Here is a 27233-nt window from a genome sequence, read left to right on the forward strand (position 1 = left end):
GAACTTACAGAACGTCAAACTTTCAAAACGTAATTTTCCATTTGTTTGTTCTTATTAGAAATATTTAAGTCACTAGCTAGTTTGTTTGTTTGTGTGCGTGCGTGAGTGTATTCAGTAGTAATGTTTATTGTTTGTCTGTTGTCAAGCGTAATGCCACACAATGTACTTCGGTGCTCTTTCTACAGCAAGTATCGAAACTAGAATTTTATCATTACAAGTTCAGATTTACCGCCAACAGGCACTAGTTATATCGTTTGTGCTGTTTACATGGTGTATTTAACCTTATCAAGCAACGTATGATATAATCTGGGAAAGTTTTGTTCACGCTGAAAGCAAACGTTTTTCATCATGTCTACCATAAAATCCCAGTGCCTTAATCAACACTTAGATACAGATTAATAATTTTTTTTCATAACATTTTAATTTGATGATCAAATCTAGCGATTAAAAGACAAGTAATAAACTGTTGATATGCGTATCAAAAAGATGTTTGTAAACAGATGAAAATCAAATTAATAGTAAATTCTAATCTGTCATCATCAACCCCCGATAAAGGCTTGGGCTGAAACCCAGAGCCTCATGTACTGCACACAGAGGTTTTGTCTCGAGGGTATCTCTGTAAGTTGAAAAGCCTAAGCCTAATAAAACCTCAATCTAGCTTTGGTTATCATTACTAAACTTCTCTGAAGAAAAGTAATTTGTAGCAACCAATAGATGGCGCTTCTAAAGTATTACCGTAAATTTCCAATTACAAACTACGGTTTATGTGAATTTTGACTCTTTGTTTATTTTATTGTTTTTTTTTATATAGAAAACCTACATTTGGATATCTACTGTGTCCACCATTAGGAATCGAACCCCAGAATGTAGCACTGTTAGTGTGTAGACTTTTTTGCCTGCAAAACCACAACATCCACTCCATTCAGGAATTTGTTTTTTAGAAGCACTACAAATTTTATACTATTCTTAAAATTTCGGTTAAACTACATGAAATATTTTCAGCCATTACCGTTAGGCATCGACCGTTGCAAGTAACCACAACTAGTAATGTGAGAACACGTTTCACTGGTACCTTGTCGTGCTTAACTGATGGAGCCAAACATACCCTAGTGATAATTTTCCAAGAGTCACTGTGACGCGAGAGAAGCTGCCCTCTGGTATCATGCACATGTATTGCTATCTCCCGTTATTGCTAAAAAATGTTGGAAAATTGTAAAATAAAAGAGCAAAAAAAATCGCAATATTGCTATCCTTCCTGCTATCACTTTATAATGAAACTATTGTCTATATAATATTAAAACAAAATTATTATGAGATGTGCAACCTAAAACTTCACGAAATGTTCCCATTTCGCCTCCTTTTCTGTCATAGAGAAATTTATTTTCTCCATTTTCAGGGTGTAAATATGATGTCATGAATACGTCATACGCTAATCTTATGCACCGGCTTCATCTGTATAAACAAAATAGTACTGTCTCTTGTATTTCCATATAAATACTTCGCAGGGTGTGAATGGATCTTCACCAAAATTGATATGGAGGTTCATTAGGTCCATGGGAAAATATACATAAATTTTCAATTTTGCGTGTGTCTTTTTTTAACTACTACTTTACCCCTGTTGATGGATCTTCATCGAATTTAGCATGAAGGTTTGTTGGGTCTATAAGGAGATACATGCAAATTTAAGGTTTCACATTGTGTTTTGTTGTTATTATGGGCGCTTTTTTTCTTCAATTATATATAAAGGAAATAACTTGTCATGACTAAGATAACCTTTCATCAATCATGAATTTACATCACTAAAGTCCAGGATGTGCGTACTCCAGCTAGTATTTTATAAGGTTCTTCTTAGAAATAACCGTTATGAAAGTGCACGAGATATATATGTGAAATGTTTTAAGGTAAGCCTACCTGTAACTCGACAATAGCTGGATGTATATACACGAGTTTGTTTGTTAATACAGGGAAAACTACAGTAGCATAATGTAATTATTAATATAATTAATAATAATATTGGTTGATTTAAGGTACAACTTTATGCAATCTGTGTACTGGCCACCCATCACAGGTATGGAAATCTGACTTTTAATGTTATAAGCCCATAGATATACCTTTAGTCTACCAGCCCGGCATGGGCAGGTGGATAAGACACTCGACTCGAAATCGGAGGGCCGCGGGTTCTAATCCTCCTCACACCTAACATGGTTGCCCTTTCAGCCACGGGGGCGTTATAATACGGCGGTTAATCCCACTATTCGTTGGTAAGTAGCCCAAGAGTTAGCAGTGGGTAGTGATGAGTAGTTTCCTTCCCTCTAGTGTTACACTGCTAAAGTAAGGACGGCTAACACATAGCCCTCGCGTAGCTTTGTGCGAAATTCAAACCAAATCTTTACTCTACTAGGGAACATAATCTAATGCAAAAAATACATCTTTATAGTTTATCATTAAAAGCAACGAAAATCCCTTTACTATAAAAATATTTACAAACTATGATAAAATAACTTATCATACCTGGTTCTGTAGGCTCTGTCAAACCTATTCTTTGGCAATGTAACATTCTCACGGTGAACCATGGACCCCTGGTGAGAAAATAATGAAAATAAAATACCTGTACAGACAATAGCATCGTAATAAATATTTTATCTAAATGTTTTACAAAAACAATAATTTTATAGTACGGGTGTTTGGGTTTAAAATTATTTAGACATTATATACAATATCATAAAATAGTGATTTACTATCTTGCTAGTTTTATATTCTACATATTTAAATAACTTATAAAAAAACTTCTGTATGTAAGCACATTAAGCTAATATAATAGTAGGCTGAAACACTATTTATAAGCACAGTGAAGTGGTTTATTTTGGGCAAACATAGTAAATGTTTCAATAGAATGTTGGCTCTTAGTCTTCGGTCGAAATAAAACTTCGGTTTTATTTTGAAAATAAAACCACTTTTTATTATGTGTATAAATCGTTGTTCATCAACTTAAGAGTAAGTTAAAAAACAAAGCTAAAACCTAAACCTTCCAAAGTCATGAACATGTCTGCAAAGTGACAAATGTCAATATAAATATTCATATTATCTTAAACGAATAAAATACAGTAAATCGCTGTCATACTAACATAAAATTCACTGTCACACTAAAGCACAGAAATCAATAGTTTACTTTTACACAAAAAGTAAAACCACAGGTGGTATACTAAATATGAAAACTGAAATTGACTTACTCTATGCCTTCTGCTTTCTGAAGCAAACATCTTCTTGGCATCTGGTCACTATCCCTACATTATTGATAACAAGCAAGGATTTCAATAATAGCAAACAAATCCAACCACATTAATTTCATTTTGAAAACTATACGAGATCTGTTCAAAAAATACGAGGACTGTTTGAATTGCGCGGCTCCAGTTGGTTCCAGGGGAATCCGCTTGGTGTCACTAGGTTCGCACAGATCAGCTGATTACGACACCATTTCCCGATTGCAGATATCTTCATTTGTGTATTAGCTACGCGGTTTTAAATGAAGTGCGATTTTTTCGTTTGGCGGATTTCAGAATGAATGACCTGAAGGAGCAACGACTTGCTGTGAAATTTTGTGGTAAACTTGGAAAATCTGCGACTGAAACTTTTTGCTATGCTTAACACGGCTTACGGTGATGTTTCTATGAAGCGTACGGCATGTTTCAAGTGGCATGAACGTTTTAAGGATGGTCGACAGTCCATTGAAGATGATGAGCGTCCTGGACGTCCTTCCACGTCAACTGACGATCCACACGTCGACAAAATCAACACCCTGGTGCGGGCAAATCGACGTCTGAGTGTCAGGGAACTTGCTGAAGAGTGTGGGATATCAGTTGAATTTTGTTACGAGAAATTAAAGATGCACCGCGTTGCTGAGAAATTTGTGCCTCAGAACTCGTGAGTTTTTGGCCAAACACTCGATCACTCTTCTTCCCCCCCCCCATACTCACCTGATCTTGCTCCTTGCGATTATTTCTTGTTCCCCAAACTCAAAAGACCCTTGAAAGAAAGAAGATTTGAGACGATTCTCGAGATTAAGGCAAATGCGACGAAGGAGCTAGAGGACATTACAAAAGAAGCGTACCAGGACTGTTTCAATAAGTGGAAACACCGTTGGGATAAGTGTGTGCGTTGGGGGAGGAGAGTACTTTGAAGGGGTCCCAGACCTGTAACTTCTAAATAAAGTACATTTTGTTTTATGACGTCAGTCCGCGTATTTTCTGAACAGCCCTCGTAATTGTTATAAATTTTCTAAGTTTAAGTAATCCCATCATAGTACAACACTTAAAACATCATGGTTATCATTTCATAAGGTTTGGGTTGACGGTTGTTAAACACTGCTGCACAATGACTACACATCTTGCCCATTTCAGGTATCGAAACCTGATTTTTAGAGTCTGAATTTTGCAGACTTAACACTAAACCACTTGGGGGCCTTATTAATTAAAGTAATAAAAAATTAAAGTTCATAAATGTATTTTCCCAAGATGATAATATAACCCCTATATATATATATAAAATAACCATATTAATGAAAATAGACCTTAGACCAGAGCACATGCATCAAGATAAATATTTTTGTTTGAATTTAAACAATTATTAAAACCTTATTCATTTCAAAAATTCACAGTTGTGCATTTTAATCTGAAGTGTGTGTACGTGTTTTCTTATAGCAAAGCCACATCGAGCTATCACTCGAGTCTACTGAAGGAAGTAGTCTAAAGACGATTTAGAATTTATAAAAAGATGTATTGGATATTTTTGTTTATTATTATTCATATCGTACTTACTTCAGAAAAACAACAACAACTATCATTTATTCCAGCAACCACTGCAAAACTTTCAACCCAGCTCTTTACAAAATCAACTCATATTCATGAATCAATCACAGTTTGGATTGTCAGAAAAAGAAAATATCTTTAACTGCATACGTGATAGGGGCACTGAAATAAATGGATAGGTTACAAATCGACAAAATATAAAAAAAATTATAACAACATTTTGTATATGTGAAACACTTTGATGCATGAAATTGACGTGTTTTTCTGTTTTCTGTTTTTTAATGAGTAAAGTTTGTTTGAAGCTTTATTTGTATAATACAATAATATCTGATAACTCACCATCCAATAATACCAACACCAGACAAGGTAAAGGAACACCCTAAGTCAAATACTACCCACGAAGACTTGTTATTTGGTGTGATCCAAATAGAGCATGGATCTCCTAGGGGAATAAAAATACATAAGGAACAGATAAAAAAATGTGACACAAAGTTATAGATATTGTTCCAAATCTAACATAATCTATTTGTTCCACTTTTAAATATATATATAATAGGTTATCCAGAAGTTTCAAATGGTATGGGCAGGATATTTCAAAGTAAATTTTCCTACCATCAAGTAGGTTTGTATGAGGGTAAGCTGATGACCAAACACTGCAGTAGCTGGGATGACAGAGAGTCCACTCCTGTGCAGTCTTCAATAAAGGATAAAGACCTAAAAAGAGAGAACAAAAATTCACATGCTCAGTATTCTATTTTTAAAGATGAAATAAACTAATTAAAGTGTATTCAAGTTTGTTAAAGATAAATCTTTTTGTGTAGAAATAAAAAGTTGATTTTATCAGTATTAAAATAAAAAAAACACTTTTCATTCTGTCATCATTCACTCCATTCGAACTATAATTTATATGTCAATACTGAAATACTGTGTAATGTTCCTAATTGGTTTCTTTGCTTTTGATTTTCCGATTATATTGTGACTTGATTTATTGTGATACGTTATTTGCCGTGTTTAGAGAATTAAAAATAGAATATTTTAATTAATTCAAGTTAAATTCTGTATCAACTGTATTGACAAACATTTAGCAAATCTAGAAATAATTACCTTTTTCTACAAAACATATTGTAATAATCAGAAATTAGTAACACAGTTAAAGAAAATAAATTAGTGGGGAACGAACCATAATATATACATAAAAAACAACCTTTTTCATTGGCTGAAATCACATCAAGGTATTTCGGCTTAAGTTTCGGTTTATCTTTCCACTCTGAAAAAAAGAAGAAAATTTTCTTACACAAGAAACAATACTTCTGAAAGAAACAGGACATCCATAATATATTGATCGTTTCTGTAATGTTATAACAAACATATTTTTAAAATGCTATCGCTTTATATCATTTTCACTTATTATTTGTAAGGTCAAGATATGTAGAAAACAACTCTCTCCACGTTCGTCAAATATTAACTTGTCAACCTGAGGATATCTTATAATTTCATTTAATTAATATAACAAAAACACTAATTTTAATTAATACTCTCTGTAAGTATGCTAATTACGTTTAATTCGCATGCCTAGATTAGGAACGTTTACTTACCGTTGAAAAGTTTTAGAAAACGGTCCGTTTTGTTTGAAGGATAATTTTTTAAAATAGTTTTGGACGTCTGAAAAAAAAGCCAAAAAGCCATAGTTATCAACAGTAATGAAATCCAAGTAAAACAAACTAATTTAAGATTGAGACCTAAAGGAATAACATACTAGATGCCAATATTTACTTTAAAACAATAAGTTACATTCTCTTACCAAAGTCCGAATGTTGCGAAAACCAATGAAATTCTGACATTCTTTTGTTATAAGGTAAAGGTATGGCTTAAACGTCATTCTGGGCCCGGTATGGCCAGGTGGTTAAGGCACTCGACTCGTGATCTGAGGGTGGTGGGTTCGAATCCCTGTCACATCAAAAATAATCACCCTTTTAGTGGTGGTACCGTAAAAGTGATAGTTAAGCCCACTATTCGTTGGTAAAAGAGTAGCCCAAGAGTTGGCGGTGGATGGTGATGACTAGTTGCCTTCCCTATAGTCTTACACTACTAAATTAGGGAGGCCTGGCATGGCCAAGCGTGTTAAGGCGTGCGACTCGTACTCTGAGGGTCGCGGGTTCGCATGCCCGTCGCGCCAAACATGCTCGTCCTTTCAGCCGAGGGGCGTTATAACGTGACGGTCAATCCCACTATTCGTTGGTAAAAGAGTAACCTAAGAGTTGGCAGTGAGTGGTGATGACTAGCTGCCTTCCCTCTAGTCTTACACTGCTAAATTAGGGAGGGCTAGCACAGATAGCCCTTGAGTAGCTTTGTGCGAAATTCAAAAACAAAAAACAAACTAAATTAGGGACGGCTAGCGCAATTAGCCCTCGAGTAACTTTGCGCGAAATTGAAAAAACAAACAAGAAATAAACAGTAAACGTCATTCTGAATCTGCAATAGACAAATTATGAGGAATGTGGAGAGAAAAAAGGAGCTACAGTTATCACCATTCTCATATGTTTTAGGCCTAACGGAATTTTTGTGTTAGGCCTTGACGTTTTCGAATCATAACGTTTATAAACTATCGTGACAATTTTTTTATCTGTTACACATTTTAAAACTTTTGTTTACTTTCTTTTCAACGTTTCCCTAGGCTTACCTGACTTTATCAGGCGAGATACAAAAAGTGAGGCTAACAAAGTAATTTTAAAATTGTAACTTAATTTCTGTTAGCCTCAGTTCTTGTATCTCTTTTAATGATGCCAGTGAAACGTTTAAAACAAAATAAACAAAAGTGTTATTACCTTCAATCAATAAAAACTTGTGGGAGTCTTAAGAAAAGAAAGTTCATTCTAATATTTGATTAATATAGTTAAAACTGGTTTTCTTTTAGTATTTATGCCATTTGAATTCAAAACTCTTAAATGGTATTTTGTTTTTTGAGCTTTTACCTTTATATCTATTTTCATTAAACAATAATTTCAGATACTGCACTGCTGTTTCCGTCTTTACTTGTCAGTAAAATCATATCTTACAGTGTATGAGAAAAGGAAATTATTTTTTCATTAAACACTTGCCAGACTTCAAATATTTGTTCTAATACTTTAGTAAAGATAGTAAAAATATTAGTTCGTGTTTGACTATTTGGCTTTCAAATTAGAATCAATATTTTATGATACCAGACTGTTCATCTTTAAAACGTATTATTCTCATCAATATTAAAGTGTTATTAAATATAAATCGCGATACATATAAAAATTGAATTTCTATACGTGATTTACAGTACCTCTTGATTGTTGTTTAGTTTGGTCGGATCTCCGCCATACTGTATAAGTAGAGCAGTGACGTCATACCTTAGCGTAAAAGAAAAAAGGAGATTTGGAGAGTTAGTAGCGCAAAGACAGGATATTTTATTTTACGGTTTGTTGAAATTCTTGTTAAACATAAAATAAAATAAAAAAACAACTGAATCGATATTTGTTTATTATGTCATTATTAAAGCTTCCTTTATCTCTTTTAAATAGGATTTCCAAGATCAAAAATCAAATGTTACAATAAATATTTTGACTGAGGGTAATCTCCAAGTGTTCCACGAGTCAGATTTATTTAAAGACAAAACCATGATGGGAAACCATTGTAAGAATAATCTGCGGAACTAGAACAACTGAAGAAAACCAGTAAAACCAAGAAAACAGTTGGAAAACTAGGCCATAGAAAAAATCAACACATGAACCTTAGAAACAAGTACGGTCCCAAATTCTAACCACTTTATGTTACGTGACGTCACTATTGATTCAGTGACTGGTTCACCACATATTCTGAGCCCTAAACCTAATTCATGGAGATAAAGTCTGGTTCAAAACCTCACATAAATAGATAAATTATTTTTCGAAACTCTTAAAACTTTCTATCTGTAATCATTAGTAGTACTTTACGAACATATCTGTGAATTAATCATGGATTTTTTTATGTAAATAATTGGTCCCAACTAATTTTTGTCATTTTAATAAATATCGATAAAAACATAAGCCTATAATGGCTATGGAAAGTACAGGGCAAAAGACATTTTTCTTCTCGTTTTGCTGGCAATACTCACGACACTGTGTCTAAACAAATAGTTCCTCACCTTAAATATCTACAGGCTTCGTGCAGACCAGAAGTTCCAAGATCTGGGTCGACGTGGCTGGGATGCATTCCGTGATCCAACATTAGCTGGACGACTTCCTTATGGCCCCGGATACAGGCATCTACAAATGCACGGTTAGCTTTGCGAAAGGATGGTTCATAGTCCAGTAACAGGGCTACGGCGTCTGTAATGTTTATACATGAGAAACGTGATCGAGAAAACTGAAACTAATAGCTATAGTTATGACACATCTAAACTGTGTCGAGTCAACAGATGGTGTATGGCTGTTATGACACATCTATCGTATGTCGAGTCAACAGATGGTGTATGGCTGTTATGACACATCTAACGTATGTCGAGTCAACAGATGGTGTATGGCTGTTATGACACATCTAACGTATGTCGAGTCAACAGATGGTGTATGGCTGTTATGACACATCTAACGTATGTCGAGTCAACAGATGGTGTATGGCTGTTATGACACATCTAAAGTGTGTCGAGTCAACAGATGGGGTGTGGCTGTTATGACACATCTAAAGTGTGTCGAGTCAACAGATGGTGTATGGCTGTTATGACACATCTAACGTATGTCGAGTCAACAGATAGTGTATGGCTGTTATGACACATCTAACGTGTGTCGAGTCAACAGATGCTGTATGGCTGTTATGACACATCTAAAGTGTGTCGAGTCAACAGATGGTGTTGAATATTAACTTACAACGATTATAATTCATTCTATCACCCCCAGTGACACAGCAGATGTCTGTGGACTTATTCCACTGAAAACCGCGCTTCGATACTCGTCGTGGGCAGAGCACAGATAACACTGGGGAACACTTTTTCAGTAACTTTGAGTTGCATTGGATATTTTAACTGATTCTGAAGGAGTTTTAGGCGCTGATTTTAAATCTGAAATTAGTTTTTCTCTACAAGCTCTAGTTTGTATGCAATTTGAGGTTAATGAAATTGTACAAATGTGAACTTGCGTAAACCATGTATAAGCATTTTCACGTCCATATATATAGATAGCTTCTAATATTTTGATCATTGTTCTTTTGCTTCAGATAAAACATGGCTTCCAAAAATAGATATCATTGCAGAAACAAGCCTGATGCCTTCTGCTACATATGTGAATGCTACACACTCAATCGTCAGAGACGTAACATATCCTCGTTCGTCAAGCGTGCCTACAAGGCATATTTTGAAGTTCAAATTGCATAAAATCTGTAGCTTGCAGACAAAAACCGACTTCAGATTTGAAATCAACACACTCAAATTGACTATAGAAAGGTCTTTTTTCAAATGCAACAAAATGAGTGTTCCCCAGTGTAATCTATTGTGTAGCTTTGTGCGTAATTCTAAACAAACAAATTCATTCTTTTATAAGTTTTCCATCCTCGTTGTTTGTAATATTTTACTTCACAAACAAAGTTTTACGATCTGAAAGAATATTACTCATTGTTGCTATTGTAACGTTTAGGAAGTGTAATAACTGTTAAACAGAACTAAATGTAGAGAAATCAGACCAGAAACACAAAGCTCACCAATTCTGTTGTACTGAGCTGCAAGATCAAAGGGTGTTTGTCCTTCTTTATTTTCTAGAAGAACATCGGGAATAGCCTAAACAATGTACAAAAATACCATCAGTCATTATGTAAAATAAATGTAAGTTCTAACCTACCAAAGATTTCTATTTATGTTTTTTTATTTACCAAATTAAAAAAACAAAACAAAAAACACACGATATTCTGAACTCGAGTCCAACTTTCGTTTTTATCGAACCACAATGTAATGACAAGTACCAGCTGTTGTTAATATTACTGAAACACTAATGAATTATGTATTTAATTAATTTTAAAAAATTCTTAATCGCAAATAGACCTGTCGTTTCATTGATCTTAAAATACGTCCCTCAAAAACAAATCTTTAGTTACCCAGTGTTCAACCAAAGATGGTCCATGAAATTATGAAGTTGACTGGGAATATTAATGATAATAAAAATAAAAATAAACATGAACATTCAATGCTGTAAATATTTCAACAAGAAACTTTACGATTAATAACCGAAGTAATGGTAAATCTGTTGCTGAGTTTATACCCAGACGTACTGAAAATGGAAACGTATTGTCTCATACCCTCAATAACTTCAGCAGAACGAACTTATTTCCATCTGTAGAGTTTTGGCAGGCGACGTGAGTCGGGGTGTTCTTATCCTGGTTAACAAGATCTAGCTGGAAGTAATCCACGTAAGAAAATTTTATTTTTTGAAGTAGAACTAATATAATAATTACCGAAGCAAAATAAAACTACTGCAAAACAAAAGTTAATTTCGATAATAACATTAGTTTAATGTGAAATTTAGGTTAGTTGAAACGTTCGAGGAGACAATAATGTAAGCAACTGTTAAATTCTGTGCAAACAGTAAATTAATTCAATGCGTATCAAATGTTATGAAAGTCTGGCGGCCGACCAATAACTTCTAAATCACGTGTTCTTTTCTCTAGTCTTGACAGAAAACGCCAGTAACGTCTGGCTAAAAAAACACGGAGACAAGAGTTTGGAAAATGCAAAAGTGTGGAAAGTAGATGGGAGCAACAAACCAAGGAAAGAACCCAATATATAAAGTACACAAGTATACTTACAAAGGTGATGTCAAACCAAGGTTAAGGCACTCGACTCGTAATTTGAGGGTGGTGGGTTCGAATCTCAGTTCTACCAAACAAACTCGTCCTTTCAGCCACTATTCGATTCCACTATTCATTGGTAAATAGTAGCCCAAGAGTTGACGGAGGGTGGTGATGATTAACTGCCTTCCCTCTAGTCTTAACATTGCTAAATTAGGGACAGCTAGCGCAGATAGACCTCGTGTAACTTTGCGCGAAAATCAAAAACAATTATCCTTTGACGGGATTGGGCGTGGTCTCCGGTTAGTGTGCCAGAATGTGAATCCGAGTATTAATGTTTCACATTCCTTTGGTCCAAGATCGCACTTCATGACTCTGGATTTGTTTGTTTTTGAATTTCGCGGAAAGCTGCGCGAGGGCTATCTGCGCTAGCCGTCCCTAATTTTGCAGTGTAACACTAAAGGGAAGGTGGCTAGTCAGCACCACCCACCGTCAACTCTTGGGCTACTCTTTTACCAACGAATGGTGTGATTGACCGTACATTATAACATTATAACGCCCCCACGACTGAAAGAGCGAGCATGTTTGGTGTGACGAGGATTCGAACCCGTGACCCTCAGAATAACCAACTGGCCATGCCGGGTTCGTGGTTGTGAGTGCACTAAAAAACAGCGATTAGAGTAGCGTAAAAGCTGGTTGCGAGTATTGTTCATTGACTAGTGTCTGATAAGCTCAAAAGGTAGCATTTATGTAGCTTTGGGTGAATGAATGCAAGTAGACACTATTAAAACAGTAACCATGACAACGACACAAAGAAGAACAATAATACAATTTTTAACTTACCTCTGCTCCGTTTTCAATTAGATGTTCCACAATGTCCGATCTACCACTGAATGTAGCAATATGGAGAGCTGTGTTCCTAGGTGGCGCAGTAATAAAAATATTTTATTAAACAAATACAATTGAACATCAAATTCTATAAAACCTCAAATTATAAATTATTAATTAACAACATAGTTATACCAAAACAACAGAAATGAAATTAAAAACAAAAATATATCTCTGAAGTAAAGCAATATTTTTAAAATTTGACTTTTGATATTTTAGGGGTCCTGATGATGTGTAAAAACTGCGCATGTTCCACGTAATTCCAACAGTAACAATACCTTTCTTCGATGTGTCTTGAGAGTTTCATACGTTGTTACACAGTAAACAATCATATAAACCCAAGCGAAACAGATACAGTTAATTCGCATTTTTTTTTAACAATAAACAGACAAATCATATATTCGCTCAGTTAATGTAAATATACGTTGAACAACAAACACACACAAGATATTTCGTCAGGCAATACGAATCTATTTTAAAAACAAACACACACAAGATATTTCGTCAGGCAATACGAATCTATGTTAAAAACAAACGCACACAAGATATTTCGTCAGGCAATACGAATCTATGTTAAAAACCAACACACACAAGATATTTCGTCAGACAATTCGAATCTATGTTAAAAGCAAACACACACAAGATATTTATTTCGTCAAGCAATACAAATCTATGTTGAACAATAAACAAGGCTAACCCCGTTATTGTCCTCTTTCACTGAATCCAACTACTTAATAATAACAATACGTGCATCCTTTTCCTTCGATTTATAATTTAACTTTCATTATATAAATAAAAAAACGTGGCCTGGCTTTAGTTAACAACATTATTAGTTTGATAGTAATATATTATTTAGCAATCATGAGAGTAACTACATGTATGTAGATTCAGTGTATTTATAATACAATAATTTATTTATCATCGCATTTTAACAGATTCGATACGTTCGTGGCACATCATTAATGACAATCATACAAGTACAAATCATTGGTATAACAAAGTACCACTCGCTGAGGTTAAAGAACATAATATCACTTCCTTCGCACGTGCGTACGTTTTTGAAGCTCTTCTCTAGTCACAATCAAACACGTAACGGTGCAACGTTTCTCATCTTACTTTGGAACTAGTGGGAAGCCCTTGAAATCCGGTATGAAATACCTGCATCACGAGCGTGACAGAAATCATTGTCAATTTCTGAAGAATCCAGCTGATGCAGGGAAGACGGAACCAACCTTTACATACTTGTTTCTGCAAGTGTGAGTTACAGTAGCCATGTGTGGCCAACTTTGAAACTCCTTCCTGCATCACAGTTATGACTATACTCAGTACAACACTGAAGGTTCCTACACAAGTTTCTGTATAGATACACTTACTTATAGGGAAAGTTGACGAAATAATCTAAACACGTCAATGCTGGTATAACAAACTAAAATTAAAAATAATCGGTTCTTGAAATGTAATAGTCATCGCTTGAGATCCACATATACATCACTAAACACCAATAAAAGTTAGAAATAAATATAAATTAAATATAAACATATATATAAATATATATACACACACACATTATTAATATAATAATGTTATTTTATATTTATGTTATTTGTTATTATTTATGTTATTTTATAAATAAATTATACACGAATCAAACAATAACACCTGTGCCAGACGAGGCCTTGTGCTTTGTATTTCGTGTACCCTTAGCTAAAGAAAAAAGTTTTCACACTTCCGGGTCGTAGGTGGGCTATTGTGGTGACGGTATAACCCTACTATATTGTCAGGCAAGATATGCTAAAGGAATAGAGGTGATGATGATTAACCGCCTCTCGTCTACGATCTGATACTTCTTGTGTATCTTTTCGCAAAACGTTCAAAATAAATCAATTAAACCACGTACACGCGTGCACCACTAAACAACTTCGTGTAAGTTATGTTTGCAGCTTTCAATAAATCCTTTAAAAGATATTTCATTACTTCTCCATCTGCAAATTTGAATAATAATTAGTCCCCTCAGTGGGGCAGTGAGATATCTGCGGACTCACACCGCTAGGAACCGGGTTTCCACACCCGTGGTGGGCAGAGTACAGATAATCCATTGTGTGGCTTTGTGCTTAATTACAAACATATAATTAATTACAGCTCTGTTGATTTTTAATTTCACCATATTATCTTATTTCACAGTTTTATGTACTTATCTAACCCGGCTTAAAAGTTTCACTTGTAAAATAAATATATCTGATTTGAAAACCGTGAAACTAAAAGAAAAAATGTGCGAATTTCAAAGGTAAAACAACTTCTAAAAAAACCTAAATTAAAAACAAACGTATGAAGTGATTTTGTAACAGTTTGTATGAAGGACTGGTGTAGTACGTCAAAAAAAGTTTTTCTTTCAGTTTTAAGATTAGAAAACGGATAATATAAATCCTTAATCCAATTTACATTGAATATTATTCCCATACCAATGCGCAATTGGGTCGTTTTGGAACTTCAAGTGCAATGGTCTAGTGTACTCCCATTGGTTGCAGTATCCAGTGGACAAGGTCACGTGTCAGTGTCCCCAATAAGCAAGTGCTTGGGAGATCAAGCGGCTACAAATATATTTTTTATTTTAACCGACTTACCTATTAAGTAAACGAAATTGCAGTGAGACTTGTTTTAGCAGCATCTCATTTGTCGCTACACAAGGTTTATAGAAGTTTAGTTTTCTTGTTTTCCGATTTAGCAGCTTAATATTTGCCCCCCGCTATTACAGTGAGTAAGTCATACGGATTTACAACGCTACAATCAGGGGTTCGATTCCCCTCGGTGGGCTCAGCAGATAGCCTGATGTGGCTTTGATATAAGAAAACACACACACACATACAGTTCAATATTTGAAAATAGTTTTTTTCAGCTATAGTTTCCGGGGTCTTGACATTGAATCACAGTCGTGTAACAAATCGAACGACACCTTCAACCTTACTAAAAACTCAAGCCATTGGATTTCGCGTAAAGTCAATAAATTCTGGAAAAACTTCAATGACTCTAAACTGGAGTTAAAAAAATGCAAACATCACTTCTACTAACACCATTAAATTTCTAGGTTTAGCCTTTATGCCGAATCTATCATGAAGGAAACACTTTAATATTATCAGAAAAACCAGAATTAATTTTCTGAAACGGATTCAAGAAACGATGCGCAGCTGGAACCACTCCAACAACCTACAGAGCATACAGAGCTCTGTTCGAATATGACAAAGCTGCGATATGGCGACTAACCAATATTTAAAAATACAGAACCTCAAAAACAAAGCAATGAGAATCGCACTCCCACCACCAAATTACACTCCACCAGTTTACCTTGAGCCATTAACCGAAACGCCACTTATACAGGAACAGTTCATCAAACTCGCATCAAGACATTACAAACGTACCCTTATAAGGAATTTAAAAACTCAATAACTCACTTGCAGAGCTAAAACCCCTGCCTCCTGGGCTAAATATATCTACCCTTTAATACGATAAATAACACCATGTAAGGAAAATATTCCATGTATCATGTATTATACCTACTAATAAATCTCTTATATTTAGCTTTGGGCACTGGACACGTAGGCTATTCGGTGCCTGTCCAGTGAAAGTGGCTTTCTACAGTCATTCCGGTTTCCCAAACATAAAATTATTTGCCATTGGATTTATAGGTTCCTCGGCGCCTTGGCCCTAAACAGACCGTCCCCCAGCTTACTACTTTACCAGTGTTTTGTTGTTGTTGTTGTTTAACAGGCATATTGCTGTTTGCATATTTCTGCTCCACTCCCTCTCTTTGCCCTCTTCGCCTAGCCTGGTCTATTTGCCTTCTACAGTCCAGCTTTTCTTGATGTTTGTAATATGATTTTAAGTCACCTTTTAAGTTGAAATATTAAACTTTGCTCTTTTAAGACCTAACCTTAATCCTGCCAGCAGAACTGAAGAGAAACAAAAATTTCTGAGCGCCCCTGGTTGTCTCTTGTGACATATAAAACTCAAACTCTAGCCAAGATAAACTGGATGGTTATCAAAGTTTTTTTGCATATTATTCACTTTACTAAACTTTCAATTGTAATTTTCAGCTGAGCTAGCCCTAAGTTCAAGGGGTAATCTTTAAAACAAGTTAATAAGCAGGTGGTACTACTCACGTAATGTTCATGTGTAGAGCAAATATATTAAAACGTACAGTAATGTTTTTCTGAATTTAGTTCGTCTTATGACCAACCATCTTCGCTAACACTATTTGAAGATGCTTTGAATTGGAATTAAATGTTTATTTGTTTTTGAATTTCGCGTAAAGATACAAAAGGGCTATCTGCGCTAGACGTCTCCAATTTAGCAGTACAAGACTACATGGAAGGCAGATAGTCATCACCACCCACCGCCGACTCTCGGGATACTATATGACCAACGAATAGTGGGATTGGAAGTCACATAATGACGCCCCCAAGGCTGAATGGGAGAGCATGTTTGGTAAGACGGGGATCGAACCGGCTACCCTCAGATAACGAGTCGACTGCCCTAACCACCTTGCTATGGCGGGCCTGACTTAGCATTCATAAAAACGTTATTTAACTTTGTTAAACATAGCAGCAAATGTACAACGTTTCGTTTCATATTAAACTTGTAAAGAGGGTTTTTTCGCCACTCATTTAAACCATCTGCAAACATTTTTTGTCTTAAACAGTGTTCCTCTTTATTTTTACCTTAAACTGATGAACTGGTAATTCATATTAAAAAGTTAAATCCACGTTCTGATGTACCGTTCCTTTTCTTAGTTTACATTTCTGAGAACTAAAAAAAACGAGCTTTATTTGGTGTTTATCTTTACTGTTTCACGGTTTCTGTACCATCTATCTTGTCAGAGGTCCTTTGACGCTTTCGTATGGCATGCTTTAGACCCTATACACGGGTACACGAGAGGTTAAAACTATGTTGGTAAGAACGTGATTGCTTTCGAAGTATTAATAAAAGCAGTAAAGTTTGTTCTCTGTGAATTTTTAACGCAATTTTTAAGTCTTTTCTTTCAGTATTACTTCCTTGCAGCTCGTGGAAGTACGTGTAAAAAGGAGTATAGGAACTATAATTATTGTAGTTCATTACCATAGAAACCCCTGTTTAAACCCTTCAGTTGTGTAATGTTTATAAAAGTTTCTTCACCAGTAAACGCATCAGTTCATATTTCAGCATATACGACGCAACACGTTGAAACATTCCAAAAATGTTTTTTGATTAAGCAGTTCGCTGACCTTGCATATTTGAAATATAATATCAATTTACATAATTTTACTTCATAAAAGGTTGATTAATTGATCGTAATTAAGCACAAAGCTACACAAAGGGCTATCTGTGCTCTGCCCACCACTGGTATCGAAACCCGGTTTCTAGCGGTTTTAGTCTGCAAACGTACCGCTGTACTACTGGGGGTTTCAAAAAATGAGTTGCTTGTTTGTTTGTTGAATTTTGAAGACTCTACCTTAGCCGTTCCTGATAGATTAAAAGGCACGCAGCTAGATTCAACATCTTAGACTCAACAACTCTTAGACTATTCTTTCATCAACGAATAGCAGGATTAATCACAAGTAACAACGCTCAAATAAAGGAAAATAAACACACTTCTACCCTTTATAATCGGTAGCATTCACATCAGCACCAAAGTGAAGAAGTAACATGGCTAGATCCCGGTTACCTAGAAGAATAAATAAGCAAATTAGTTGATGACAGTGAACTGGTTGGATGGACAAAGTTAACAACCTTGCTGTATGGGTAAAAACATACTATCAGTTTGAATGCTGACAAACCAAATCAGTTGATCTTACGAAATTGACGAAAGTGCATGAGAAACAATTATTATTATTTTTATTATTTTTCTATAAACACCTGAAACTGAAGATCAGACATTTTAAACATAGCATAAGATAATATACACCGTTTTCCTCCCTGTTACGTATTAAATTTCCAAACACATCTAGCTTTATGATAAAGGGATTGTTTGTTGCTTCTCTTGAATTCGGCGTGTGGTTACTCACGAAGCCAGTTCATTCTTGGAAGTTTGCTGAAATCTTTAGGATATCTAATGATTTTTTTTTTTAAATAGAAAATTCAGCAACTTGTATTTAACGTGTACCAAACTGTTTTATATAATTTCAGATATAATTATATGACAAAATACGACATGAAAAAACACGATTCTCAATTACACTCGCGTGATATAAAACAAATCAACCATTTCTTTCACTGTGTAATGAGGCCCTGCAGTTTAAACGATAAACTAAATCAGTACCTTCCAATGTTAATTTATACAACGTGCAGAAATGGAATAAATAATTTACACAAACAGTTTCTACAGATAGAAAGATACCAAACCAACCGTTTAGTACAGCCAAGATGAGTGGCGTTGATCCTGTGCTCGGCTCGTGGCAGTTGATATTCACGTGAGTGACCTTTTCCTTGGTTTGAAGGTCTAGTAGTAATTCGCGTTCTTTATGAAGAGCTCCAGTTTCTTTGCTTGCTTTACCAGTAACAGGGTGCTGTTTTCTACAGCAGGTCAGAAGTTTCTACGAAGATAGAGAGAGTGATGTTCATGTGGGAAGAATTTGTTTATGTTTCAGGCGCACGTGTGAAGAGATCGAAAGATAGGAAATTTAGTCTAGGAGGTTTGTTAATTGACCCGGCATGGCCAGATGGTTAAGGCACTCTACTCGTAATCCGAAGGTCGCGGGTTTTAATCCCCGTTACACCAAACATGCTCGCCCTTTCAGCCGTAGGGGCGTTATAATATTACGGTCAATCTTACTGTTCGTTCGTAAAATATTAGCAAAGACTTGGCGGTGAGTGGTGATGACTAGCTGCCTTCCCTCTAGTCTTACACTGCTAAATTAGAAACGGCTAGCGCAGATAGACTATGTGTAGCTTTGCGCGAAATTAAAAACAAACAACCAGCTTTGTTAATAGAATTCACCTGCAGAAATCATGGCATAATTATAATAATAAAGCGAAGAGAACCTGGAAACAAGTATTGCACCCACAATAATTGAACTTTGAGGGTATGCACCCAGGTATTATCACTTATCTTATCCACGTGCGTACTCGCATCTTTTTTAATGAGGCAAGCTAGCAAAAACTACAGATGAAAAAAAATAGTTATTTATGTTATAAATTATAGATCAAATCAGACAGACAGACAGACAGACGAGTATGCGTATCTTTTTTAATGAGGAGAGCTAGCGAGAAACTACATAGAAAATATGTAGTTCCTTATATTACAAATTATCGATATAAAATCACACAGACATGCACGTACGTGCGTTCGCATCTTTTTAATAAGTTTTTTAATTCTGAATTTCGCACAAAGCTACACACATAGTCTATCTACGCTAGCCGTTCCTAATTTACCAGTGTAAGACTAGAGGGAAGGCAGCTACTCATCACCACCCACCGCCAACTTTTGGGCTACTCTTACCAACGAATAGTGGGATTGACCGTCATATTATAACGCCCCCACGACTAAAAAGGCAATCATGTTTGGTGTGACGGGGATTCGAACCCACGACCCTCGGATTACAAGTCGAGAACCTTAACCAACACATTCCCCTTTTAATACAATATAACATTGATCTGAAGTCTGGGGTCCAATCCCCCTTTCCCATTTTCATCAAGTATTCTCAGTCTACGAAAGCTGGCCTTTGATTTTTTTTATGTTTTAATTTTTGTGTCTTAAGCCTATACTGGAACTCTTCCACATCATCGAAATTACAGATACATTACACAGTAAAACTAAAATAGATATGGAAACGATTAGATGCATATACTGTTTGGCCGTCCCGTCATGGCCAGGTGGTTATGGCGCTCGACTCGTAATCGGAAAGTCGCAGGTTTGAATCCCTGTCCTACCAAATATACTCGCCCATTTAGCCGTGGGAGGCATTGGTAAAAGAGTAGCCCAAGAGTTGGTGGTGGGTGGTGATAACTAGTTGTCTTAACTCTACTCTTTCACTGCGCAGATAACCCTAGTATAGCCGTGTGCGAAATCAAAGCAAACCACACCGAAAGAACACGGGAGCTAGATGAAGTCCCCAGTGTCATGTGATGTTAATATAAGTTGTGAATCATATACCTACCCAGTCATATCTGGTAGTCATGGTTTCATGAGGTAATAATAATGGCCAATCATATCTTGCAATCATGGCTATATTAAGTATCAGTCATAGCCTGTCACATACGTATTTTGGAAAAATAATGGTGATTGATAAATGACGATATGAAAATATATGGCAAAAGCTGAGGTGACGTCATAATTATATACCACACCCGATGACGTAACCATCGTGTTCAAGGGAGTCACTGTTACAGCAAATATATATAGCGTCTGTAGCTTATTCAGTACGGCAAATAATTGAGCATACAACATGAACTGTGTTCATGAAGTTAGTTGAGAGAAATTCAACAAAAAAGCTCTAAATCTGGTGATTAATTACCTAAACTGTTTTTTTACTGACAGCTTTTTGGATGAAGGCAGATTTTGTAAACGTTCTCACTTTGGTACAGATGAAACATGTTGCTTTCTTAATCAGTACTCCCATCTGTTGCTTTCTTTTTCCTATTTTCAGGAACTGAATGCATAAGAAATCTCGTTCTTATCTACTTCAAGAGCCGCTGTTGTGCGTGTGCCTCGTGACTGACGAAAAGAATGAATCACCAATCATGTATAATCGGTGATTATGTTATCAGAGAACGGACAAGAATGAATCACCAATCATGTATAATCGGTGATTAGGTTATCAGAGCACGGACAAGAATGAATCACCAATCATGTATAATCGGTGATTAGGTTATCAGAGCACGGACAAGAATGAATCACCAATCATGTATGATCGGTGGTTAGGTTATCAGAGCACGGACAAGAATGAATCACCAATCATGTATGATCGGTGGTTAGGTTATCAGAGCACGGACAAGAATGAATCACCAATCATGTATGATCGGTGGTTAGGTTATCAGAGCACGGACAAGAATGAATCACCAATCATGTATGATCGGTGGTTAGGTTATCAGAGTACGGAGTATATTTCCAGGGATGAAATTATGCAGAGACTTTAGAAACTCAGTTAAATGGAAAACTTGATAACTCATCTCAGACTTATAAAGTCCTAAAAAGTCCAAAATGTCCATTCTTTTGGTTGTGTTCTGTTGCTTACCGCTCCACTAGACGAGACAACTAGTTACAAGTCACTGCTGTTCTCGGATGTGTTCTATTGCTAACACTACTAGACTTCTAGTTACAATTATTACTGAGTAACAGTTAAATATATATATGTACACACACACAGATATTAGAATGAGCACACAATATCATGAACAATAAAAAAAGAGATGTTTATTTCTATATAAAACAACAATGTATATAATGGGTTTTCTGATGATAAAATTAGGATCACGAGGGGAGGAGTATCCACTCCTTCCCTTTTAAAATTTTGATGGTTTAGGAGTTTTCAACCTTGATAAAGGTGTTGATCCAAAATGAATAGTTAGTTATGCCAAATATTGTTTGGTATATGGAAATAAAAATATTGTCTTTAACATAAAGTGATGGTATAAAAATAGAATGGTTGTGAGCTCTTTAATCCATATTCATTTCTCTTGTTCACCCCACTCCCTCGCTTGATTCCTATATCTTGGCTCGCTCCGCATCAGACTACCACTCTAGTTGCAAATATCTTTCGGGGAATCATGCCTTTTGAAGCCTCTCTCCCGTAATTTTGATTCATATATACAAGACACAAGTATTTGATTACATAATGAAATACTCTAATACATAACCGGCCTGGCATGGCCGAGCGCGTAAGGCGTGCGACTCGTAATCCGAGGGTCGCGGGTTCGTGCCCGCGTCGCGCTAAACATGCTCGCCCTCCCAGCCGTGGGGGCGTTATAATGTGACGATTAATCCCACTATTCGTTGGTACAAGAGTAGCCCAAGAGTTGGCGGTGGGTGGTGATGACTAGCTGCCTTCCCTCTAGTCTTACACTGCTAAATTAGGGACGGCTAGCATAGATAGCCCTCGAGTAGCTTTGTGCGAAATTCCAAAAAACAAACAAACTAATACATAACTACTACATGTTTCGAAATACCATCGATCTGACTTCTTCACGTATGACATAAATCTAAAATAGGTATTAAAATATTCCATTGTACCATAAGTACGTCTTCTAGCCTTACGCTCACCCTACAAAAATAAGTTCTTCTTATCTTTTGTAAAGTGTGGATTTTTTCTTCGTCGAGGTAAATATCTCAGAAAGGGTAGCACACTTTCCGAAACCCTCTGGTTATCAGGTTTCTGATGCTACGTTTTCATTTTCCGTCCTACGTGATACGTAATATTATGAACAAGGCTTACAAAGTTGTAGCTTATCTCAAGGCGATTTTGTAACGAGTCAATCTTAGGTTTTAGTCTAGAATTGATTTTTAATACCTTTCAAACTGAAACTTCCATGAAGAGCTAACGCTTGGGTAAATGTTTTGAAAACTGGTAACCGTTTGTGGGTCCAAAGCAAACTAAAATTTTATCTAAAGACCACGTGCAACGTGGCCTACTAGTAAAGTAAAACACACAAATGATAAGAAACGCTTTATACAAGCTTGAGTTTTTTTTTATAATCAAAGTTTCATATAAGAAATGTCGCTTCCAACATAAACAGATTTAACATAAACATTTAACTTACCTGAGTTTTATCGATGTCGTTGTGTTTAACATACTTGAGAAGATCGTTATCCTTTCCCATGGCTCGTTTTTACAACGACAACTTTATTCCAAGCAATAAAATATGGGGTTTTGGTTTCAAGTACGCAATCCGAACTGTGAAATTGACGCAACTGAGGAAGGCTAAAAAGAAGCTTTAAAAATAAACTCCAGATACCAATACTTGTTTTCAGCGTTTACACTCTCCTGTTTAGCTCGATAAAGGTAGTAAATTTTGGTGCTGAAGGATTCATTTTTGTGATGATGGTACTCGATCAAAGAACCATATGACTTACTTACTACAAGCTTGAGAATAAGTGATTACTCACGTGGCACAATTCTTAGAGGAATGGGGGACTTGTGTGTTTCCGGTGATGTCATAATCTGGCTGTAATTTAAATCGTCATTCAGGCAGAAACTCCGGTATTTTGAAACTGACGCCCCATTACCCCTTTAAAACAGCAACAAAATATAGATTAATGATAAAAAAAATATGTTATATTAGCCTTTTATACGCGTTTCCACGTGTTTTTTGTCACTGGAAATCTATTCGCAGCTGAAACGAGTCAACATTATTATTACCACAGGATAAATAGAAAACGAAATGTTTCAGGCCTGCACGAGATAAACAGTTATTGCATAATCAGGTTGCCCTGGCTGGTACAATAACGTGTTTACTTCACGAGCCACTAGCAAGTCTACTTCGGCAAAGACGATGTAACGCATAAAATACTGGCACGAGGTCAAGGATTACGTAGTAACCGCCCCATTACGTGTTTATTTCACGAGATGCTGGTGAGCTCAGCTCTCCAACACGATATATAGTATGAAATGCTACATGGGTCAGAACATGTAGATTCCTCCCTCACATCTCTAGACATCCTAGTGAAAAATAAACTAATATAATTTCCTAAATCCAGCAATAAACTGACTGTTTTATCCTTGATTTTTACACGTTTATAAAGTGTCACTTTGTTTTTATTTTATAAAAAACACACTTAAGACACAGTATAGAGTTAATCTGTAAACGGTATCCAGATAAAAAGGGTGAGAGGACATTAAATAAAGTTTGCACATACTCAAGGTGGTCGCTTTTTCGTGCACAATGGTGTTTGTTCAAAGTCAACTTTTTCGTGTACCAAAAATGGTGGAACCTGTTTCACCTGAATATTTATTGAATTGCAACGCATCAATAATCCAGAGGGCTCCAAAGTTCTAACACCACCAATGATAAAGAAGAATCTGTGTGGGTTTTCTGATAGCAAAGCCACATCTGACTATCTGCTGTGCCCACTGAGAGTAATAGAACCCCAGATTTTAGTGTTATAAGTCCCAAGACTTACTGTTCTCCCAGTGGAGGACTGAAGAAAATAATTAAGGACAACAACGATCCTAGAGTGTATTTCATTTTGCAGAAAAAAAATAAAACAGAAATAAAACAGTATAAATGTAAATTTTGTAGTTCATTACACATTTGTTTCACGTGACGAACAAAACCGTGCAGGTGACGTGTATTAGTTCTGTATTTTATATTAAATAATATTATTTTGTTTGTTTCAAGTTAAACACAAAACTACACAATAAGCTCTCTGTGCTCTGCCCACCACAGGTACTGAAATCTGGTTTCTAGCGTTGTAAGTTTGCAGATATATCGCTGTGCCACTGAGAAGGGCTCAACTGTTAATGCCTCCCAGTAGCTCCGTGATGGATCTAAAGGTTTATAACGCTAAAGTTTCTTTTCGATACAAGTGGGTACAACATGGAGAACCTGTTGTGCAGTTCTATTGCTTAACTACAAATAAACAAGCCAGTGTTAATACCAGCATCCGATATTAAAATAACACAATGTAACACAAATTTTGTTCCTGGACAGTATGTGTTATTTCTTAATAGCTTATGTTGTAAAAGTACAGAAAATGGCCATTTTTCCCTTAAAACTTTGCTTTTGTAGCCTGGATAATGAAATTTAAAAATTAACCTATTTTATATGTAAAAACGTGCGAATTTGCATATTTTCATTTACATAAGGTCTGAATAAAACAACATATGAATCAAGATTTACATGCATTTATACTAAAGCTATACAAAAGTGAACAAAAATGTTCAGAAGTGAGAAGTTTTTCGAGATTTGCGACTGTAATGTAAATCACTTTTTCATGTTTTACAATACACTCTAAATCATGTTTTCGTTATACGCTCCTTGGTAGCAGCGTTCAAAGTCCAGTATATCTTGGTGGAAGCGCTCGCCTTGCTCCTCTGAGTATGTTTTCATGTTCTACTTGAATTTATCAAGATAAGCGTCAAGGATATGGACTTCCAGGAACATCCTGCAACCCATTTTGCCGTAGTTATTCACCAGAGCCTCAATCCGTTCCACATAATTTTCGGCCTTGTGATTGCTCAAGAAGCCCCGAACCACTGTGACAAAGCTGCCCCAAGTTTTTCCTTCCTACTAGGCTTCTTGGGGAATTCTGTGCACTCCAGGATATTCTTTATTTGTGATCCAATAAATACACCAGCTTTGACCTTTGCCTCAAACAGCTTAGGGAAGAAGTCTGGAAGGTACTTGAAGGCTGCAGACTCCTTATCAAGAGCTGTAACAAACTGTTTCATTAGACCCAATTTTATGTGCAGTGGTTGGAATAACATCTTCTGGAGGTCCACTAATGGCTCACACTTGACATCGTGTCTCCCCATAGAGAACCAGGTCCGTTGTGGCCAGTGCTTCCTGTTGTAGTGCGCTATGATGTCCCTGCTGTCCCAGAGGCAAAGATAATAGGGAAACTTGGTAAAGCCTCCTTGGAGACTCATCAGGAATGCCACCATTTTGAAGTCTCTGATAACCTCCCAGCCATACTGATCATACTTCAAGGCTTTAAGCAAGGTCTTGATGCTGTTGTATTTCTCTTTGAGGTGCACCGAATAAGCCAATGAACAATTGGGAAATAACATTTTCAGCTCAGGAACAAGTAAAAGTAAAAATTTTGTTATATAGCGTTATTTGATTAGGTAAAAGTAGCGAAGGACCTGATCTTATTTATAAGTGGCCAGTCGTTTTCCTCTAGTGTATATTTTCAAAATTAGCGGTAAGTCTACAGATTTACAATGCTAAAATCCGGATTTCGATTCTCCTTGATGGACACAGCAGATAGCCCGATGTGACTTTGCTATGAGAAAAACACAAGAAGTTAGAATGGCTAGCGCAGATCGTCCTTGTGTAGCTGTGAGCAGAATTTCTAAAGAAATAAAATACCAATTGTTGTAACACTTATACCTCATAAGTAATACAAAAAAGAACTAATAGTGTGGGTTTCTCAGGTTTTAGACAGATCTACCAAATAACAGAAGGACTGAACAGGAATCTTTAGAGCAATCTTAATTTTAAAATACGACTGAGTTTACTTTGCATGAAAGATAAGTAGACTGGACATGCATGATGTGAAGAGATAGCACGTTATTGTAGCTCAAAAGAAGGAAAAAAAGGTGGTACAGTCCTGTGCAAAAGTAATAGTACATAATCAAATATTAGTTGTCAGACTACTTTCAAAGAACAATAAAAGGTAAATTACAGAGAAAATATCAAAATTGTATTAATCATCATATTTAGTAGAACGTTAAGTAGAAGTGTTAAGTTCAGTAAACAGTTAATATTTTGTGTCTCCTTTTACTTTTATAACTGCAAAAGGTCTTTCAGGTATTGTTGCACCACATTCAATCAAAGTTTCCTTTGAGAATTTACTCCAAAAGTTTAATACACTCGCATAAAGTGTTTTTGGAAATAACTTTTGACAAATCAAGTTTTTGATTTAGTAAATCACAGATTTGTTTGATTAAGATCGGGCTCTGTGAGGATCTTTGCATCATTTGAATGACTGCAGTAGGTTCTTTCTCAGCTAAATAATTTTTGCACAGGTTGGATGAGTGTTTGGGGTCATTATCGGCTTGGTAGAAGAATGCTTTACTAACAATACACAAATCATTGGGTATACCATGACAGATCAATATCTAATGGTACTTGTGTTGGCTC

The 27233-nt window shown here is 35.9% G+C and overlaps 1 protein-coding gene across 3 annotated transcripts in view; it reads right to left on the minus strand.

The window, feature by feature from the left end:
* The window catches only part of LOC143240660 (uncharacterized), a 34677-nt gene extending 10769 nt beyond the window's left edge, over positions 1-23908 (minus strand). Inside the window, exons 1-14 of one of the 3 annotated variants that reach the window (XM_076483454.1) lie at positions 23190-23908; positions 18841-19027; positions 18093-18159; positions 12420-12495; positions 11088-11183; positions 10497-10572; positions 8953-9136; positions 8113-8179; positions 6401-6467; positions 6010-6072; positions 5418-5519; positions 5145-5247; positions 3231-3284; positions 2512-2579 (exon numbers count right to left, since the gene is read on the minus strand). In XM_076483454.1, the coding sequence (XP_076339569.1) occupies positions 2512-2579; positions 3231-3284; positions 5145-5247; positions 5418-5519; positions 6010-6072; positions 6401-6467; positions 8113-8179; positions 8953-9136; positions 10497-10572; positions 11088-11183; positions 12420-12495; positions 18093-18159; positions 18841-19027; positions 23190-23249 (1270 nt within the window). In that variant the 5' untranslated portion in view covers positions 23250-23908. The remainder of the gene's footprint in view (positions 1-2511; positions 2580-3230; positions 3285-5144; positions 5248-5417; positions 5520-6009; positions 6073-6400; positions 6468-8112; positions 8180-8952; positions 9137-10496; positions 10573-11087; positions 11184-12419; positions 12496-18092; positions 18160-18840; positions 19028-23189) is intronic. The other 2 variants (XM_076483455.1, XM_076483456.1) reach the window with 2 other exon arrangements.
* Positions 23909-27233: the final 3325 nt, after the last annotated feature.

The sequence above is a fragment of the Tachypleus tridentatus genome, chromosome 13 (assembly GCF_004210375.1).
Source record: "Tachypleus tridentatus isolate NWPU-2018 chromosome 13, ASM421037v1, whole genome shotgun sequence".
Taxonomy (NCBI): domain Eukaryota; kingdom Metazoa; phylum Arthropoda; class Merostomata; order Xiphosura; family Limulidae; genus Tachypleus; species Tachypleus tridentatus.